This window comes from Anastrepha obliqua, chromosome 3 (assembly GCF_027943255.1).
Source record: "Anastrepha obliqua isolate idAnaObli1 chromosome 3, idAnaObli1_1.0, whole genome shotgun sequence".
NCBI lineage: Eukaryota > Metazoa > Arthropoda > Insecta > Diptera > Tephritidae > Anastrepha > Anastrepha obliqua.
The window spans coordinates 53,942,789-53,965,674 of record NC_072894.1 but is presented as its reverse complement, the minus strand read 5'-3'; the positions used below and the strand labels follow the sequence as shown (position 1 = coordinate 53,965,674).

General features: G+C 34.9%; 1 protein-coding gene across 1 annotated transcript; it reads right to left on the bottom strand.

Moving 5' to 3' along the window:
* Positions 1 to 13,399: 13,399 nt before the first annotated feature.
* LOC129242741 (probable fatty acid-binding protein) lies at positions 13,400 to 13,968 on the bottom strand. Its single transcript, XM_054879546.1, has one exon. It carries the CDS (start codon positions 13,874 to 13,876, stop codon positions 13,625 to 13,627), a length of 252 nt encoding a protein of 83 aa, XP_054735521.1. The 5' UTR covers positions 13,877 to 13,968; the 3' UTR covers positions 13,400 to 13,624.
* Positions 13,969 to 22,886: the final 8,918 nt, after the last annotated feature.

Sequence of the window (22,886 nt, the reverse complement as noted above, 5' to 3'; positions counted from 1 at the left end):
GAAAGCAGAAGAACACCAACAACACCGGCAATCGCGGGCAATGCCACCAGATGTTAAAAAAAAGTAAAGCTAAATAAAACTGAGTGAATTATTTAAATAATTATTAAAAAATGTATATTTTACAAAATTATAAACTTGAAATTTTAATTAGAACAGCTAGAAAAATGTCATGAAGAAAGAACTAAAACTCCGAGACAAAAAATAATAAAAATAACAAAAAAAAATGCTAAATCAAGTTACGAAAATGGTAATCTGGCCATACTGGAGCTAAAATCACGTAACTAGTTGTCAAATTCGCTGATCGCAAAGTAACGGGACCACGATGGGCGCCATCTCATTATTCTTTGCATCATGCCTGTAACCTAACTTTGGCACAAAACGGAAAGTTTCCAAAAAAAAAGCTCTTAATTCTCAAAAGCTGTTAAATTTCTGCAGTTGAGCATATTTCTGTTAACGTTCTCTGAAAAATGTCGCTGTTGTGTACCACGCGCGCAAAACGAGTACCCCTGAAAAGTGCTGCCATTTCAGTCATTGAGACTTCTCCAGAGAACGTTAAATATAGAGGATGGAAGATGTTCCGTCCTGGCAATATGCAAATTCTGCCTCCATATGTCTGCTAATATGGGGTCCTGTGGGAAAGAAAATAATTTCACTTCACTGTTTTTTAAATAACACCCGCGCACACGACACGTTCTGCTCATTTTTAAATCGAAAAAGTTTAAAAAAATTCGGAAAATCGAAAGCGTTTGAAAATTGCGCGACGTCAATCAAAAGTTTTTCTCAAATTAAAGTTCATTAGACTCTTTTGGTTTGACATGGAAATTTTGGCGCAAATTACGCAAAATCAATTCAAATTCAAAAATGAATTTTCATGCAAATAAAGAGACAAAAAGCACCTGTAACCTAACTTTGGCACAAAACGGAAAGTTTCCAAAAAACAAGCTCTTAATTCTCAAAAGCCGTTAAATTTCTGCAGTTGAGCATATTTCTGTTAACGTTCTGTGAAAAATGTCGCTGTTGTGTACCACGCGCGCAAAACGAGTACCCCTGAAAAGTGCTGCCATTTAAGTCATTGAGACTTCTCTATATTTAACGTTCTCTGCTTCTCTATATTTAACGTTCTCTGTGTGCTGTGACTTCTAACTACATGCAGAGAACGTAAATTCATAGAGAAGGCGCAGGAACGAATGGACAGGTTAAATGTCAAAACACATCAAAACGAGGGTAGGAAGTTAACAGAAGAGAGTTAACATAGCGGAGCGTAGTCAACAGAAATAAATATAACGTTTGCATTGAAATGTAAAATGCCATGATTTGGTGTTAGGGAAAAGAAAATAACAGAAGACTTGTACATTTTTCTTTCATGCTTATTTGCCGTCGGCATTTTGCATGCGCAAATGGATTATTTCTTGTGAGATGAATAAATTAATTCTAAGTAACGCAATAGCACCGTAGGCCTAAGTAGCTAGTGTGCTTTATCAATTAGTGTTATATTTCATATTTCTCTAATAAATAATAATAATAGTAATTCTAAGTAAATATATGCATGCATGAATATGAAATTTTAGGTATCTAATTGACTAAATTGTATTGAATTTAGGTCTATTATCAAAATTATTCAAATATCATAACACAAAAAATAACTTTGTAAACCATTCATTTACATCAAAGTTTATTATTCCGCAATATGTTGTACTTTTTAAATTATTATATACATATGTATGTATATTCATATACTACAAAGCGTTGAATATATTATATATAACATCTACCATCCATATTCATGTGGGCAGAAAAAAATCTTGACTTGCCTCAAAACCCAGCTCATACACCTCTCCATATACAGAATTCAAAGCAAATAGACAAACGTATGCAAACATATTTCTAATACACATATGTATGTGCAAAATTCACATTTCTCTTTCATGCTTATTTCCCGTAGGCATTTCGCAGAGAACGTTAATGAATAGAGAAGTCTTAATGACTGGAAAGTGTTCATTTTCGAGGGGTACTCGTCTCGCGAAGACAATTTCACCACTGACACATTTTTCAACAAAAATTAACAGTGAGGGGCTGAATTATGTAAATTTAGCAGCAAAAAAATCATCCAAAATTATATACATATGTAGTTAGTCTGTCTGTCTGGTGTCTGTAAAACTTTGTTGAATCCCTTCAACTGAATCAAAATCCTCTATAGAAAACGCTTCATTACCAGGCGCACAGGAAGATGGCATATGCAAATGTAAATTTGTGAATTTGTGAATTTATATACATATGCGCATATGTATATGCTGTGTGTATGTATGCTCACTAGCGACAGCTCAAAATAAAACGGTAGACTTCTCAAGAAATCCAGCGCGCACTCATGGCGCAGCGCATATTCATAGGCACAGCATTGTACATATACACAAATTTACGTACATATATTGATGCATACATATGTACGAAGCCGTGGGCACTCGACTTGACAAAAATTGAAGATTTATCAAATATTGGCAAATAATTCTACGCGAAATATTCCAATATTGACTATTTTCGAATTGTCGAGAAAATTGGCATATGGGCGGCTCGTTTTATGAATGAAAGTTCTTGCTCTTAGAACTATGAGCTCGAACTTATCAATGAATTTTTTGATGATGAGTTTTTGTTGCACAGTACAATAGTTGAAACTGTTCGGCGCCGCCGCGACTGTTCAGCGCTATGGCAACTAGAATGATGGCCGCTACGCCTGCGCCTAAGACTGCATTTTGTTCTTGTAGTCGCTAGGCATAGAATTTTAGCTTTGAACGACATACGGATTTTGAGAAATAAAGTGAGTGCCCCGTGTGTGTGGTTGTATGTACATGCATATGTGTATATTAATAAGCATTGATTTGCATGAATTCAATTCACATATTTATATTTGCATATGCCATCTTCCTGTGTGCCTGGTAATGAAGCGTTTGGTATACAGAATTTTTTGATTTGATCAATTGAACGTACATATATATATAGTTAGGGCATTAAATGTGCATATACGCACATGCACATACGTCGATGCATATGCAGAAGAAGTTGTTTTAGTATTTGCAGGAATTCGATCATTCGAATATTTACACCCTAATTATTGCATGAAATATGATAAGGCGATGCTCGTGAGGTAGGTCATGTTGCTTCAGTGCATACATATGCGTGCAACACTATATTTATTAAAGATGCAATAGAACTTAGTTGTCCCATATATGTATGCAAATACGTTTCTTTGAAGTTTTATTTTACTTATTTTAAATTTCAAAGTTTGGTACTATCTATAAAATGCATACATATATGATTTATTCCCTGTAATATACATATGTAGGTAAATTTAAAAAACTTTCGTTTGGCACAGGACCAAAAAATGCATATTCAAATGCACATAAATATGATAAGGCAATGCGTCGTGAGGTAGGTCATTGTTGCTGCAGTGCGTGTGCACATACATACATTTCTAACACTATAAGAATTGAAGATGCAGTTGAACTTTTGCACAAATATAACTAACAAAATATATGTATATATACATATAATGATATACATATACATATATTCATCAATATACCAATACGCTCTTTGAATTTTTGTCTAAAATTAATTTCGACTCGAAAAATTAGTAAAAATTTTCATCAAATTTACTAAAACGCACACAACAAAATGTGTGCATTAAAGTTACTTTGATTTTAAATCTTGGATTTTAAATCTTTATTTGGTTGTATTTGTTTGAAAATATAAATTGAATAAATTTTCGTTTATCAAGGGAACATAAAAATGCACAAGCAAATGCCTTGCAAAATGCCGTCGGCATTTGTCAATTTGATTTCATACAGAAACCAAAAACTGAGCAAAGGCAATGTACTTGTACATAATTCACTGTAATCAAGTCTGTTAAGAACTTCCCCGCCTTCGAGTTGAGCGAGGTGAAATAGTGTTCGCGGTTTCACTTCAATTTTGACAATTCACACTATTCGTAGCTCGTGAGAATTCTCTATATTTAACGTTCTCTGCATTTCGCATGCGCAAATGGATTATTTCTTGTGAGATGAATAAATTAATTCTAAGTATGTATGTATATGCATGCATGAATGTGAAATTTTAAATATCTAATTAACTAAATTGTATAGATATTAAGTGCATTATCAAAATAATTTCAAAATATCCACATAAAAAATTGGCTTTGTAAACAATTCATTTGCATCAACGGTTATTATTCGACAATATGTGCCCTTTTTAAATTTTTATATCCATATGTATTTATATTCATATACTAAATAGATATAACATCTACCATCCATATTCATGTGGCCAGAAACAAAATCTTGACCTGCCTCAAAACACAGCTCATACAAATAGACAAACGTATGCAAACATATTCCTAACATATGCAAAAAAACTCATCTAAACCTTATTCGCGTACATATACATATGTATGTATGTATGCACATACATATGAATACATATGTTGGGACAATGTACATATGTACGTAAAAGTTTCTATTCTAAGCAAAACAATGAATATTCGTATATACATATAACCGCACATACTTTATGCCTCTACATGTGTATGCTTCCAAAACTAAAATTCTAAGCCTAGCGACTACAAGAACAAAATGCATTCCTAGGCGTAGCTGTTGCCGCCATGATTATTTACCCGCGACGGCGCTGAACAGTTTCAAATATTTAAAAGCACAAAAAAACAAATTCATTGATAAGTTCGAGCTCATATTTCTACGAGCAAAGTACTTTCATTCATAAAACGAGCCGCCCATATGCCAATTTTCACGACCATTCGAAAATAGTCAATATTGGAATATTTCGCGTTGAATTATTTGCCAATATTTGGTAAATCTTGAATTTTTGTCAAGTCGAGTGGCCGCGGCTCCGTACATATGTATGCATCAATATATGTATGTAAATATGTGTTCTAAATTCTCGACAACAATAGCAAATCGAAATATTTTTTCTGTCGCAAGTGCTCGCAGCCTCATATGTATGTATGTCTATGGAAGTTTGTATACATGTATTTATGTATATGCGTGTTTGCTTTTGCACGTCCATATGAACTATTTTTCATATGCAGATATTCATTTGATTTAGCTGAACGAATATATTGATTTTGTAAGGAAATCCTGTCGAATTAAATTATTGGTATATGTTCATTTAAGTTCTTCTTACCAAATAAATATTATTATCCTTAAGAAAATTGAAACACTAGTTTTTTTAATCTCTATTTCTTATTTTTACCAACAAGTAAGCTAACTACTCATATATAGTATACATACAGTATAGTAGTATAGTCTACAGACGGTCATCAGAAAATGCTAGAATAATACATATAACCTTCGGCTTACTCAAAGGAACATGATAAATTAACAAAATATGTATTATTTTAAGCTTACCATAAAATTTTAAAGCATCAGCATAAGAAAAAATTGCAATTTCTTTCGAATCGTAACTTCACCAGTTTTCAAAATAATTTATTTCGCTTATCACACTGACCTGCGGCACTCCACTAGCGTGTGCGCTCAAAATAGAGAGAAAGCTGAGATTGTTAGCTTCACTTCATAAAAAGCATACTCACAACAGTGCGGAGTAACGGTTTTTTATTCTAAAATAATATTTAAGGCGTAGTTGTTGGCAAAAAATTATTGACCGTCTACAGACGGTTAGAGGGTTAAGATACAAATAGAGTAATTCAAATTAGAGTTAAAAGCGTAGGATGCATTTTGCTTCACTTTCATAACCCTCTGTACATAGGTAGTTGCCAATAGAATGATTGTAATATTTACTATATCAAGCATCCCACGCTTTTAACTCTAATTTGAATTACTCTATTTGTATCTTAATTTTCGTTATAATTCTGTTCTGAGGTAGTTGACTATGACTGATCGTTCGATTTGCTATTACTTCATTATAGGTCCCTTTGTCATTAAAATTTATTTTCTACTTTCTAGTTCGATTAGCAATAAAAGCGTGTTTTTTAGTTTTTTTAAACTACTTTTTATTTTCTACTTTTTAGTTCGATTAGCAATAAAAGCGTGTGTTTTAGTTTTTTTTTTTTGACTATTTTTTATTTTCTACTTTTCAGTTTGATTAGCAGTAACAACGTGCTTTTTTAGTTTTTTACACTATTATGTATTTAGTTTGATTTATCAATCCGTCTTATGGTGGACATGTGGTATTGAAATGTCTTACGAATCATTTCGTAATCTAATCATTTCATTTAAAGCCTCACTGTTGCATGGAGTTTTTCCAGTTAGCTTAGAGCAATCAAGTTCTTCGATCCGCATACCGTCTAAAGATCTTACACGACTAAGTGCTACATGGGCCTGTCCAGCAGCAAACAATCGCGAGGCTAGATAAATGACTGCATGATCAACTGTACAACCTTGCATCTTGTGAACGGTCGAAGCCCAACTCAGGATTAAGGGCAACATCCGTCTCTCAGCAGTTCCATAGCTATATTTCGCTGGGAACTGTATCGATATCGGTTTAATCATGTGCACACCATCAGAACCGAAGTCGATACGAACTGACGGGATGTCTTCCGCGTATAGTTGGTCTCTGCGAAAATTTGGCCAGATGATTTCAGTGATAAAACCCATATTGCCGTTCACTAAACCTTTTGACACGTCAATGTTCGACCTCAACATCACTTTAGCCCCTACGAATATTTTCAGTTCTTTCGGAAGACCTCCTGTTTTATTAATATCATTAGGTATCACAGAATTTAAGTCCTTGTTACCTAAATTACGAGTGGCATCAATAAGTTGGTCTTGTGTTTTTATTGTATAAATAACTGTCCCTTTATTCTCAAAACTCTGGAGAACTTTTTCATTGTGTCTAGCAACTTGATCATTCGTTGGGTAAATTCTTAATGCTTTCTCAATCGAAAATTCATTAGTCGCATCCGTTGAAGCTATTTCCAGAAGGATTTCAAGTTGTCTAGACCTCATTTCTCCAACTCGTAGGGCATTAAGTACATCTATAAATGTTGTGTCTCCTTGTTGACGCATGTTTTGTTTAAGTTCAACCAGACCGAACTGTCGCCACAAATGTGTAGCTGGCTTCATATGATCTGGTTGTTGAAAAACTTGATGTCCTCTAACAGGTGGTAACTGCATTAGATCTCCAAAGAGTATCACGTTTATGCCACCAAAACAAGCGTCTGCGATTTTCAGTTGTCGCAAACGAGAGTCGATCATACAAAGCATCTCATAGGGTATCATAGAAATTTCATCTATGAACAGAAACTCAATATTTTGCCATAACTGACGCATTCCTCTCAAATAATTACCGGTAAGAAGTGGCATGCTTACAATTACTCCATCTTTTTGTACTGGTAGTTTTAACAGCCGGTGTAGCGTTGTACCACCGATTAACCATGCTGCAACTCCAGTGAGAGCACCGACTTTTACCACCGGTTTTCCATAACATCGGTTGACATGGTTTTTCAATAGATTAAAGAGGAATGTTTTCCCGGTGCCTGCTCCACCAGTTACGAAAATTTTCTCCCGTTTCATATCACCATTGAGTTGCTTCTTAATACTCTCTGTGACAAGAACAACTAATTGTCTTTGATCAACATTCATCGCATTTTGCGCTCTCTGGAATTGATCATTGCTCATTTCTTTCTCTGGTAACTCTTCCTCTTCAAGTTCAGGATTTATAATCTCTGGCTGCTCCAAAATTTCGAAAGCATGTATCTGATTGAATGCATTTTCAAGCTGTTGGTCCCGCTCTCGATGTTGGCACATATGTCTACTTGTTTCCCTTAAACGACTCTCTCGAGCTACAAAAGCTTCTTTGGCATTATCGAAGCCTTCAAGTATTTCAGTTTCCGAACGATAAGGCATATATTGAAGAAGTAAACTGTAGGAAAAGTTTTCTGGATCCGAAGCTGCTATAAAATATGGCACTCTGACAACTGCAGGAACATTTCTCATAACCATTTTGCTTTTATCCAACAGAGTGATGAGTGGGCGACGCATGTTTGTTTGTTCCTTATAGGCATCATGGTCTACACTTTCCTCGGTATCGCTTAACTTTTTCGGAAAGTGTGGTTCAAACAACATAGCAAACTCTATAAGGCTCATGTTCGCAAAATCGTAGTCAGGATGTTGTAATGGACGTTTTTCATATCTTTCAAAGATATTGCTGTAGTAACCAATTGCGTGTCCGCTTCTATCGAATTGCAATACTCTGTAACGCTGTTCTGTCTTTCTTGTGTTTAGGAAGACACAATGTCGCGAACTGTTTCGTAATGGGATATGACAAAGCCGATATGCACATTCGGCAGCTGATACTTGTCGTTCATGAAGAATCTTCATACATATCTTGAAGAGTTTGCGTGAAAGGTCAGTCTCTTCGCGTTGGATTTGTTGTATTGCCTGTGCAATTCCAGCATCGACACCCTCTGGTTCTGCTTTCGACAGATACTTTGCAATATAGTATGCTATCGCTTCGTTCGATCCGCACGGTTGAATATCCATATTACCTGTCCACAGTCTCAATAACTCTGGGTGGTAATTATTTACCCAAGCATCTTCTTTACGACGCTTAAGTAAGGAAATTCTGCCCCCATTGCGGAGAAAATCGTCTGAAGAATGTGATATTATTCGTGTCTCATGACATTCTTGACGTGGAAAATTGAATCGACATCTTAGAGAGGTAATATTCTTTGTACAAGTTTGTGTATGCCGATGAATTTGACATTTTTTCACAAGCTCGAAGAGCTCTGGATCTTCTTCTTCTGTTGGAATTTTACACCAGCAGTTACGATCAAGTAGAAGTATTCCTTCTTCTGTATCAAATGCTGGATGATTCTCAATCCAAACTACCATATGGAGGTGAGGACTACCACGATTCTGAAACTCAATACGCCACCAGAAGTCTTTTACTTTTCCTCCAAATACTTCATCATTATTTTGAATGAATTTCATTAGAGCATTGACTCTGATCATAAAATGTCGACTCAAAATCACTGGGTACTTTTCGATAAGACGTTGGGTCTCATAAATGTCAATTGTACTTGGATCAACATCAAGTCTACCGTCGGCTATTAATAAAGCCTTTCGTTGGTCTAACCAGTGGAGATCATTTGAGCTAAATGTCACAAAATAGGTTGGGGCTCCTATACATCTAATTTGGGCCAATAGTTCATTTAAAGCTGATCTCCAATAAGCTGCAGAACCTCTCAAATTTTTGAGATAAAGGTGGACATCTTCAACAGAACCTTCTTGATTTACAATTTTCTTGCCACATGCTGATATCGTGCTTTTGATTCGATAATATTCAAAGAACGATAAAGCGTAAAAAAGATAATCGTTACGTTGGAATCTTGTGTCACTTCCCAAAATTCTAGACTGATAGTAGTCTAATGCTGTAATTTTAACAGGCCTCTATTCTGCGAAACCATTCTTCCCATAGGGAAACAAAAAGTACCAGGCAAATTCTTCTGCTTTAAGTTCATGGCCCACATTGACGATGTTATCTTTCGTCTTGCGGGTAATTTCATTAAGGTTTCGTGAGACCTGTACTTCATCTTCGACATTAGGAGGCATTACATCAATCGGTGCCATCATTGATGTCTGCAGTGGAATAGTTTGATCAGTTGAATTCTGTTGAAAAGTGATTATTTGGGATACTGCTGCTACCATCTCACTACTCTCACGTGTTTCTATCTCTTTAGAATCATCATGTATATCCAAGACTTCAACATTGATGTAATCAAGAGTAAACTGTACATTTTTGCTGCCTGTTGTTCGTTTACATATCCTTACGAACTCGTCCAAATTATCACATTCAATAACGCAAGCTTTTCCATTATTGCCCTTTGCTTTAGCTCCCTTTTGGCCACAAGAATGTGAGTTGCCGAAGTAATATTTGTTATTATAATGCATTACTCCAAATGAATAACCCTCTGTTATTAGTATGCCTGCGTTATATGCCATGAACATATCCTCCAAAACTTGGCGAAGAGTACTTCCAATATTTCTTTCATTTAACTTGTCATTCAAGCATCCAAATATACCTGGTTCTTCGTCAAAAGTGATCTGAAATCTTTTGCCGAATGCGAACAAGTCATCTTGGATGACTGTGAAGTTTCTTACTAATAGGTAGCCATCATTTTCTATAGGATGCGCCGCAAATTTTCTCTCCGTTTGAAATCTTATGTTGCTATAGATTTGGTCACCTGTTATCATATTTAAATTAAGAATGTTTGTAGACCAATGTTGTGGTGAAAGAATGCCAGCCCGGATAATGTTAGCTAATGCCATCGCACAACATTGAACTCCTGCGAATCCTGATGTGAATATGAGATCGTTGCTTTGATGCCATGATGCACGTACAATTCTCGAAGAGTCACTAATTTTCATGTAAGCACTAGCATCCTCAGTAGGTTCATCATTGGTCTCTACAGCAATCTCGGCAGGTGCATCTTCTACTCTTATTATATCATTTTCTTCAATTACGACGTTCTGATCGACTGTAACATCTTTGTAAAGTGGATTGTTCAAAATTAGCCAATTGAGTGCATCGTATACTTTTTGTTTAGATATCGAAAACTGTCATGTTATGTTAATATTCTCTAAACGCTCAGTAATGACGACTATTCCAGCATTATTTGCGGCTCTGGGTAACATGTTTGCAAGGTTTTCGGTAACCTCAAAAACATCTTGTGCGAACAATACCGCTTGGCCACGAAAACTATATTGCCCGAATACGCCACTTAGCTTGATAATTTTTACAAATGGAATAATGCGTGAAATCAGCCGTTGTTGGGCGTGTGATAATTGCGCTATTACATTTGGAACGGATCCTGGGTCCAAATTGTTCCAATAAGATCTGGACGGTGCAAAATTTTTCTTTGAACTCAAATGAGTCTTACACCGTTTACAAACCATCAAGCAATTTGTTTGTTTTAATTCGCTAGGCAAATATGGTGCTGATTTGGTGTCTACAATCCACTTAGAGATCTGATTTTGATAGCACCGTTTAGTGCAAATCTCACAGATCTTGTCACAAAACGTGTTAATTGACTGCATGAAGCCGGTTATGCTGGCTCTATTTAATCTCCTCGCCTCTGCGTTTCGTTGACGCATTTGCAGCAAACGAATTAATCTGTCTCTTTTTGACTGTGAGGCTCGATATTCAGCGCTATGTTGCCGCATGTGCTGTAGTCGAGCCGCTCTGTCCTCTTCAGACTGTGAGGCTCGCAGTTCAGTGCTATGTTGCCGCATGTGCTGTAGTCGAGCCGCTCTGTCCTCTTCAGACTGTGAGGCTCGATATTCAGCGCTATGTTGCCGCATGTGCTGTAGTCGAGCCGCTCTGTCCTCTTCAGACTGTGAGGCTCGTAGTTCAGCGCTATGTTGCCGCATGTGCTGTAGTCGGGCCGCTCTGTCCTCTTCAGACTGTGAGGCTCGATATTCAGCGCTATGTTGCCGCATGTGCTGTAGTCGAGCCGCTCTGTCCTCTTCAGACTGTGAGGCTCGTAGTTCAGCGCTATGTTGCCGCATGTGCTGTAGTCGGGCCGCTCTGTCCTCTTCAGACTGTGGGGCTCGATATTCAGCGCTATGTTGCCGCATGTGCTGTAGTCGGGCCGCTCTGTCCTCTTCAGACTGTGAGGCTCGATATTCAGCGCTATGTTGCCGCATGTGCTTTAGTCGAGCCGCTCTGTCCTCTTCAGACTGTGAGGCTCGTAATTTAGCGCTATGTTGCCGCATGTGCTTTAGTCGAGCCGCTCTGTCCTCTTCAGACTGTGAAGCTCGTAATTCAGCGCTATGTTGCCGCATGTGCTGTAGTCGAGCCGCTCTGTCCTCTTCTGACTGTGAGGCTCGTAGCTCAGCGCTATATTGCCGCATGTGCTGTAGTCGAGCCGCTCTGTCCTCTTCAGACTGTGAGGCTCGTAATTCAGCGCTATGTTGCCGCATGTGCTGTAGTCGAGCCGCTCTGTCCTCTTCAGACTGTGAGGCTCGATATTCAGCGTTATGTTGCCTCATTTGCTGTAATCGGGCAACTCTGTCCTCTTCTGACTGTGAGGCTCTATATTGTTTCATATATAGTCGCCTTGTGGTTTTCCTCTCGACGATTTCGTCATTCGTCCATCCTGAACATTTTTCTTTCAATTTTAGTCTCTTTTTCGCTAATCTCCTCTTTCTTTGTGTTGCAGTTTCAAGTGTTCTTTTTTCCGCCAATCTCCTCTTATTTTGCGTTGTAGTTTCAAGCGTCATTTTTATTCCCACGAATAGTTGTTGAGTCGTTGAGCGCAAAACCTTGAATGTCACGTGAAATCTGTATTGCATAGATTATATAAGCTCAGTCGATGCAGCCTGACAACAGACTAGTATGATGTGATCACTTTCCTACAAAAACCCCATTGCCAACAGCCCCAATATGCTCGCCACCTGCCTAACAAAATTCATTGTGATATTGTTGCCTTTTATAATAACAACAAATTATCACAGCATATCAACATCAATGCTCGAGTTTGATATGCAGCCCAACACCAACAAACATGATGATCACTACCTGCGCTTACCTTAGCAACAGCATGCTGGGCAGGCAGCGCAAATAGAAAGACTCTCGCCTGATCTCACAAAACAACCCACTGCATAACAACAAACAGTCATCACTACTTGCGCTTGGCTTGGCAACAGCATGTTAGGCAGGCAGACCAAAACACAACAATTGTTGTCTGGCCCAACTAACCCCCCTCTGCATAGCAACACATGGTTGACATGCTTGGTAGGCAGGCCAACGGTACCACACAATTGTCTATACTGGACTATTTGGCATGTTTCGGGGATTGGAAAAATCGTTGGCATAAGTGTATTTCATCGAGAGGGCAATATTTTGAAGGGGATGAAACTGATATACAAGAATAAAAAAAGATTCAAAGATTCAAATTCACCTTACTTTTTGCCCACAGGTAAAAAAAGAAAATATTAATCCTGGCAATCCCAATAAGGATAATGGAAAACTTTTATCAAATTATTGCATTGTCATCGGTCCTTCATAGGTGTGCAAAATTTCAAGTCGAACAGATGTTTAGAAGCCAGTGAAAATTAAGCTCAAAGATTCCGTTACATACATACATAAAACCCGACCTAATAAAAGTGTGTTAAAAAAAGATTCAAAGATTAAAATTCACCTTACTTTTTGCCCACAGGTAAAAAAAGAAAATATTAATCCTGGCAATCCCAATAAGGATAATGGAAAACTTTTATCAAATTATTGCATTGTCATCGGTCCTTGATAGGTGTGCAAAATTTCAAGTCGATCAGATGTTTAGAAGCCAGTGAAAATTAAGCTCAAAGATTCCGTTACATACATACATACATACATACATACAACCCGACCTAATAAAAGTGTGTTAAAAATAGTTAATTGTTACCTAATAACAACTTCATACTTTTAATTACATTATTTTATGCATTAATCAGCAAATAATCAGTCATAAACAAAATTGGGATATTCACAATCCAAAATATATATATATGTATATGTAGTTATATAAAGTACAATGTATGCTGTATGATAGTTAGTTTTTCAATCATTAGTTTATCGCAAGAAGTGGCATTTTTTTATTTTAAATTACTTTAGCTTTTTGTTACTGTTGCTTTGAACTTCGCATGTAGCGCACTGCGCATTTATATAGCCTTGTAAACTCTTCATCGAATTCCTCGCCCAGCTTGAAGTTGACCGTAGTTGTCTTGAAGGTTGAGGTAGTGGTGAAAGAGTAATTATCACCATCCTTCTTCAGTTCAACGGTGGGGCTGACACTGTTACCCAATTCCTTCATGTATTCGTCGAAGTTTTCACTCTTTTCTAATTTGTATTTCTTTCCTTCCCAGACAGCCATTTTTACTAATGATTTATTTAGCGTTTAGGATCGTCCGCAGGATCGCCATGAAAAGTACTTTTCTTCGGGGAAGAGCTTTAGAGAAGTCTTTACTATCCGGGAAGAGCTTTAGAGCAAACCTGCCGACTAAAGGTTCCTTTTAAATAAAAGATTTTTTTTTATTTAGTTAGGGCAAATGACTGCCTTCCAACTACCAGGCTAAGACAGAACTGCCCGCCTTCTGATAGAATGACTTTATTTTATACTTTCTTTTTGCCTTCTCATCAATAAAATATATATTGTAATTACAACCAAACATTGTTACAAGTAAAAATCATTAACAAAATTATAAATTCATAAAAATACTGTACAATAAAATTTTGCTTAGGCAGACTTACTTCACAGTAAGCTATGGTTTTGCTTTGGAGTGAGGTATCATATGACAAAAAAAATGTATTTGGTGTGTGCCATGTGTTTACTTATGTTTCGGGTTTCAAAAAAAAGGAAAAGAATTTTGTCATTGAAATTAAAGAGTAGAGTAAATTGAAATGGTTTACATAATTTAAGTTTGAGTTCATTTACCTATTAAAAATATATTTAAAGAATTCGAAAGAAGTTTGAAAGTGAAGTGAAGGTACTCTACACCCCTATGGTTAAGATTGAAAATTACTGTGCTAAAAAAATTTGGTTACATTTTGCAAGTTCAGTAGTTTTCAATAAAAATAATTTTATGACTTTAAAAGTTTCTTAGTATATTTAAATTTATTTTTAATTGTATGTTTTATACTAAATTTTTCTTTAATTTATTTAATACTAGCAAACCCGGCCCCCTTCGCTGGGCACACTAAAATAGAATAGATATGGTTTAGAACAGAAAATATATGGTTTTCATATTATTTATTTCTTTATTCTTTATTCAAGCGCTTTGGCATAAACAATATTTTTTGTTTTTCTATTTGTTTTTGAGTAAATATAAAATATAAATTGAAAATCAGGAAAAAAGAAGATTGTTTTTAAATTTCAAATCAACGCATATGAATAAACAATCGTCTTTTTTTCCTGATCATCCATGAATTTTTCGTTTCAATTTATATGTTTTATTAAGCATTAGAGCTTTTTTAACAATTATCCATTTATATTTTTCAAAAAAAAAAAAACGAAAAAAATTGTTTTTTCCACGAACACATAATTTTCACTGTTCCAAAATCCACTCCAAAAAAATTCACAAACAATTTTTACATGTTGCACTTACGTTGTTTCCTTATGGCATCCAAATCAGAAAGAAATATTGACACATTGTAACTCACACTGTCAATTTGACAGTTCAGTTCCGCCCCAAGCGTTAAAAAAGTAAGCGTTAAAAAGTACTGCTCCGAATTACAACCAAACTTTACGAAACCCATTTTCAATACTTACTTAACAATGTGCATAAGTTTGGTTTAATTCGGTGCAAAGACACGGCGGGTCCACGTTTTGGCATATATTTCGAGACCCTAGTCATCAATAGGTATGAAAATTACCCCGTATTAAAGCACTTATCAACAGCTTTCATTTGATACCCATATTGTACATACACAACCAAAGGTTACCCGGGTCCACGTTTTGACCTATATCTCGAGATCCCAGTCACGTAGCGGCATGAAAAATACTCTGTACTAAAGCATTCACCAACAGCTTCAATTTAATATCCATATTGTACAAATACATTCTAGGCTCCACGTTTTGGTCTCTATCTCGAGACCCTAGTCACGGAGCGGCATGAAAAATACTCTGAACTAAGGCATTCACCAACAGCTTCCATTTGATATCCATATTGTACAAACACATTCTAGGCTCCACGTTTCGGTCTCTATCTCGAGACCCTAGTCACGGAGCGGCATGAAAAATACTCTGTGCTAAAGCATTCACCAACAGCTTCCATTTGATACCCATATTGTACATACACAACCAAAGGTTACCCGGGTCCACGTTTTGACCTATATCTCGAGACCCTATCTACCAATAGGTATTCAAACTATACGGAAATCATCTTCAATACCTACTTAACAATGTGTGTAAGTTTGGTTTAATTCGGTTCAAAGACACGGCGGGTCCACGTTTTGGCATATATTTCGAGACCCTAGTCATCAATAGGTATGAAAATTACCCCGTATTAAAGCACTTATCAACAGCTTTCATTTGATATCCATATTGTACAAACACATTCTAGGGTCCACGTTTTGGTCTCTATCTCGAGACCCTAGTCACGGAGCGGATGGAAATACTCTGAACTAAAGCATTCACCAACAGCTTCCATTTGATACCCATATTGTACATACACATCCGAAGGTTACCCGGGTCCACGTTTTGACTTATATCTCGAGCCCTATCCACCAATAGGTATCCAAACTATACGGAAACCATCTTCAATATCTTCTTAACAATGTGTGTAAGTTTGGTTTAATTTGGTGCAGACACGGCCGGTTCGCGAACACACACAAAAAGTTGGCTTTATTTTATATATAAGATTTTTTTCAGTTTGTGTCCGAAAAATTCAAATATCTTACGGAACCCTATTTTTTTCCAAAATAAAATGTAATCCATGTTACTCGTGGATAATGTAGTTTTCGAATGGTCAAAGAATTTTTAAAATCGGTCCAGTAGTTTTTGAGCCTATTCGTTACAAACAAACAAACAAACAAACAAACAAAGTTTTCCTCTTTATAATATTAGTATAGATGATAATATTTTAGGTGATTTTGTATTTCTTAAGGGTATTATTATGATATTCCTTAAACTTATTGTTAATTTGTAATACAGAATTGACTCCTTTACGCTCCACTATGATATAAGGGCCATGATATGGACTTTGTTGTTTTCGTCTACTTTCTAGTTTTACAAATACCCAGTCACCTACTTTTAATTCTGATGTGTTACTGCTCTTGTCATATAGTTCTTTTCTCTTATGTTTTGTTAGTTTTATCAGCTCTTGTGCCCTAAGAAGTGACTCTTTTAGTCTAAGTTTCATCTCATTTGCGTAATTGTTTAAGTTATATACTGGTTGATTGTCCTCGATTATGTCAGTTGGTAAGCGTGGAAGTTTTCCGTATATTAACTCGTACGGTGAAAATTCCGTCTCTATGTTCGGTGTGGTATTAAAAGCAAATGCAAAATAAGGTAGCCATTGGTCCCATTCGTGATTTTCTACGAAGTGTAACAGAAATTCATTTAGGACTCTGTGACTCCTTTCAACTGTTATTGTCTGATGGTGATAGGGTGCTGAAAAGGTCTGCTTTGTATTTAGTATTTTGCATACATGATATTTTCGTAGTCTTTCAAAAACTGCAATTAAATTACTGTTGTGGTGTTTTAGACTACAGCCAAACACTATAATATCGTCTACGTATAAAAATGCATTGCTATCTAAACCACTCAGAGCTATTATGAGCATTCTTTGAAAGCTATTGCTAGATATTTTGAGTCCAAATGGTAAGCGTTTAAATTGGTAATGACCTTGTCTTGTGGAGAATGCAGTCAGGTGTCTTGAGTGTTTGTCTAGCGTTATCTGGTGAAAAGAGCTTGTGATGTCGAGCGTTGAAAAATATTTTGCGCAACCCAGTTTGTCTAGTACGTCTTCTTTTCTTGTCAACGGAAATTTATCATTAATAATCTTTTTGTTTAGTTGTCTATAGTCTACTACAAGCCTCCATTTTTTTTTGTCTCCGCTACTTTTCTTTGGTACAATCAAAAGAGGTGAATTATAGGCGCTCACTGATGGTTCCACTATGTCGGTTTGCAATAAATTTTCTACTTGTTCTTCTATTTCTTCAATATTTTCCATTTAAAATGTATGTATGATATATATTTTTGTTTTATTAATACATTAAAAATTTGAAAAAAAAAATTTTATTTAAAATTTTTTTTTTTTTTAACGCCATTGTGCATTTTATTAAAGTTGATATAAATTCCACACTTTTTTTTCATTAAGGTGCACGAATATTCAATTTTATGTTTATTTAACTGAATGCAAAAAGTCACATTTGTTCTTATGCCTGTTTTGTGCTTAAATATTTGTCAATGATAAAAATTTTAAATCAAATGGAAAATGCATTTAAATGCATTAGCGAAAAATCTCTATTCAACAATATTTATCATAGCATGTGTGAACAATTTGGTGCGCGTCGTTAATAATATTGAGAATTATTTTACTTTAATTAGCCGCCTAATCACATAAAAATAGTTAATTGTTACCTAATAACAACTTCATACTTTTAATTACATTATTTTATGCATTAATCAGCAAATAATCAGTCATAAACAAAATTGGGATATTCACAATCCAAAATATATAATATATGTATATGTAGTTATATAAAGTACAATGTATGCTGTATGATAGTTAGTTTATCGCAAGAAGTGGCATTTTTTTATTTTAAATTACTTTAGCTTTTTGTTACTGTTGCTTTGAACTTCGCATGTAGCGCACTGCGCATTTATATAGCCTTGTAGACTCTTCATCGAATTCCTCGCCCAGCTTGAAGTTGACCGTAGTTGTCTTGAAGGTTGAGGTAGTGGTGAAAGAGTAATTATCACCATCCTTCTTCAGTTCAACGGTGGGGCTGACACTGTTACCCAATTCCTTCATGTATTCGTCGAAGTTTTCACTCTTTTCTAATTTGTATTTCTTTCCTTCCCAGACAGCCATTTTTACTAATGATTTATTTAGCGTTTAGGATCGTCCGCAGGATCGCCATGAAAAGTACTTTTCTTCGGGGAAGAGCTTTAGAGAAGTCTTTACTATCCGGGAAGAGCTTTAGAGCAAACCTGCCGACTAAAGGTTCCTTTTAAATAAAAGATTTTTTTTTATTTAGTTAGGGCAAATGACTGCCTTCCAACTACCAGGCTAAGACAGAACTGCCCGCCTTCTGATAGAATGGCTTTATTTTATACTTTCTTTTTGCCTTCTCATCAATAAAATATATATTGTAATTACAACCAAACATTGTTACAAGTAAAAATCATTAACAAAATTATAAATTCATAAAAATACTATACAATAAAATTTTGCTTAGGCAGACTTACTTCACAGTAAGCTATGGTTTTTCTTTGGAGTGAGGTATCATATGACAAAAAAAATGTATTTGGTGTGTGCCATGTGTTTACTTATGTTTCGGGTTTCAAAAAAAAGGAAAAGAATTTTGTCATTGAAATTAAAGAGTAGAGTAAATTGAAATGGTTTACATAATTTAAGTTTGAGTTCATTTACCTATTAAAAATATATTTAAAGAATTCGAAAGAAGTTTGAAAGTGAAGTGAAGGTACTCTACACCCCTATGGTTAAGATTGAAAATTACTGTGCTAAAAAAATTTGTTTAAATTTTGCAAATTCAGTAGTTTTCAATAAAAATAATTTTATGACTTTAAAAGTTTCTTAGTATATTTAAATTTATTTTTAATTGTATGTTTTATAGTAAATTTTTCTTTAATTTATTTAATATGATAATATTTTAGGTGATTTTGTATTTCTTAAGGGTATTATTATGATATTCCTTAAACTTATTGTTAATTTGTAATACAGAATTGACTCCTTTACGCTCCACTATGAGATAAGGGCCATGATATGGACTTTGTTGTTTTCTTCTACTTTCTAGTTTTACAAATACCCAGTCACCTACTTTTAATTCTGATGTGTTACTGCTCTTGTCATATAGTTCTTTTCTCTTTTGTTTTGTTAGTTTTATCAGCTCTTGTGCCCTAAGAAGTGACTCTTTTAGTCTAAGTTTCATCTCATTTGCGTGGTATTAAAAGCAAATGCAAAATAAGGTAGCCATTGGTCCCATTCGTGATTTTCTACGAAGTGTAACAGAAATTCATTTAGGACTCTGTGACTTCTTTCAACTGTTATTGTCTGATGGTGATAGGGTGCTGAAAAGGTCTGCTTTGTATTTAGTATTTTGCATACATGATATTTTCGTAGTCTTTCAAAAACTGCAATTAAATTACTGTTGTGGTGTTTTAGACTACAGCCAAACACTATAATATCGTCTACGTATAAAAATGCATTGCTATCTAAACCACTCAGAGCTATTATGAGCATTCTTTGAAAGCTATTGCTAGATATTTTGAGTCCAAATCGTAAGCGTTTAAATTGGTAATGACCTTGTCTTGTGGAGAATGCAGTCAGGTGTCTTGAGTGTTTGTCTAGCGTTATCTGGTGAAAAGAGCTTGTGATGTCGAGCGTTGAAAAATATTTTGCGCAACCCAGTTTGTCTGGTACGTCTTCTTTTCTTGTCAACGGAAATTTATCATTAATAATCTTTTTGTTTAGTTGTCTATAGTCTACTACAAGCCTCCATTTTTTTTTGTCTCCGCTACTTTTCTTTGGTACAATCAAAAGAGGTGAATTATAGGCGCTCACTGATGGTTCCACTATGTCGGTTTGCAATAAATTTTCTACTTGTTCTTCTATTTCTTCATCGAATTCCTCGCCCAGCTTGAAGTTGACCGTAGTTGTCTTGAAGGTTGAGGTAGTGGTGAAAGAGTAATTATCACCATCCTTCTTCAGTTCAACGGTGGGGCTGACACTGTTACCCAATTCCTTCATGTATTCATCGAAGTTTTCACTCTTTTCTAATTTGTATTTCTTTCTTTCCCAGACAGCCATTTTTACTAATGATTTATTTAGCGTTTAGGATCGTCCGCAGGATCGCCATGAAAAGTACTTTCCTTCGGGGAAGAGCTTTAGAGCAAACCTGCCGACTAAAGGTTCACCACGAGAAGTCTCTACTATCCGGGAAGAGCTTTAGAGCAAACCTGCCGACTAAAGGTTCCTTTTAAATAAAAGATTTTTTTTTATTTAGTTAGGGCAAATGACTGCCTTCCAACTACCAGGCTAAGACTGAACTGCCCGCCTTCTGATAGAATGGCTTTATTTTATACTTTCTTTTTGCCTTCTCATCAATAAAATATATATTGTAATTACAACCAAACATTGTTACAAGTAAAAATCATTAACAAAATTATAAATTCATAAAAATACTATACAATAAAATTTTGCTTAGGCAGACTTACTTCACAGTAAGCTATGGTTTTGCTTTGGAGTGAGGTATCATATGACAAAAAAAATGTATTTGGTGTGTGCCATGTGTTTACTTATGTTTCGGGTTTCAAAAAAAAGGAAAAGAATTTTGTCATTGAAATTAAAGAGTAGAGTAAATTGAAATGGTTTACATAATTTAAGTTTGAGTTCATTTACCTATTAAAAATATATTTAAAGAATTCGAAAGAAGTTTGAAAGTGAAGTGAAGGTACTCTACACCCCTATGGTTAAGATTGAAAATTACTGTGCTAAAAAAATTTGGTTAAATTTTGCAAATTCAGTAGTTTTCAATAAAAATAATTTTATGACTTTAAAAGTTTCTTAGTATATTTAAATTTATTTTTAATTGTATGTTTTATAGTAAATTTTTCTTTAATTTATTTAATATGATAATATTTTAGGTGATTTTGTATTTCTTAAGGGTATTATTATGATATTCCTTAAGCTTATTGTTAATTTGTAACACAGAATTGACTCCTTTACGCTCCACTATGAGATAAGGGCCATGATATGGACTTTGTTGTTTTCTTCTACTTTCTAGTTTTACAAATACCCAGTCACCTACTTTTAATTCTGATGTGTTACTGCTCTGGTCATATAGTTCTTTTCTCTTTTGTTTTGTTAGTTTTATCAGCTCTTGTGCCCTAAGAAGTGACTCTTTTAGTCTAAGTTTCATCTCATTTGCGTGGTATTAAAAGCAAATGCAAAATAAGGTAGCCATTGGTCCCATTCGTGATTTTCTACGAAGTGTAACAGAAATTCATTTAGGACTCTGTGACTCCTTTCAACTGTTATTGTCTGATGGTGATAGGGTGCTGAAAAGGTCTGCTTTATATTTAGTATTTCGCATACATGATATTTTCGTAGTCTTTCAAAAACTGCAATTAAATTACTGTTGTGGTGTTTTAGACTACAGCCAAACACTATAATATCGTCTACGTATAAAAATGCATTGCTATCTAAACCACTCAGAGCTATTGTGAGCATTCTTTGAAAGCTATTGCTAGATATTTTGAGTCCAAATGGTAAGCGTTTAAATTGGTAATGACCTTGTCTTGTGGAGAATGCAGTCAGGTGTCTTGAGTGTTTGTCTAGCGTTATCTGGTGAAAAGAGCTTGTCATGTCGAGCGTTGAAAAATATTTTGCGCAACCCAGTTTGTCTAGTACGTCTTCTTTTCTTGTCAACGGAAATTTATCATTAATAATCTTTTTGTTTAGTTGTCTATAGTCTACTACAAGCCTCCATTTTTTTTTGTCTCCGCTACTTTTCTTTGGTACAATCAAAAGAGGTGAATTATAGGCGCTCACTGATGGTTCCACTAAGTCGGTTTGCAATAAATTTTCTAGTTGTTCTTCTATTTCTTCAATATTTTCCATTTAAAATGTATGTATGATATATATTTTTGTTTTATTAATACATTAAAAATTTGAAAAAAAAATTTTATTTAAAATTTTATTTTTTTTTTAACGCCATTGTGCATTTTATTAAAGTTGATATAAATTCCACACTTTTTTTTCATTAACGTGCACAAATATTCAATTTTATGTTTATTTAACTGAATGCAAAAAGTCACATTTGCTCTTATGCCGGTTTTGTGCTTAAATATTTGTCAATGATAAAAATTGTAAATTAAATGTTAATATATTTAAATGCATTAACGAAAAATCTCTATTCAACAATATTTATCATAGCATGTGTGAACAATTTGGTGCGCGTCGTTAATAATATTGAGAATTATTTCACTTTAATTAGCAGCCTAATCACATAAAAATAGTTAATTGTTACCTAATAACAACTTCATACTTTTAATTACATTATTTTATGCATTAATCAGCAAATAATCAGTCATAAACAAAATTGGGATATTCACAATCCAAAATATATATATATATATATATGTAGTTATATAAAGTACAATATATGCTGTATGATAGTTAGTTTTTCAATCATTA

Bases quoted from the DNA above. Each gene is read 5' to 3' on its own strand.
- LOC129242741 (XM_054879546.1), bottom strand. From the start codon at position 13,876: ATGGCTGTCTGGGAAGGAAAGAAATACAAATTAGAAAAGAGTGAAAAC.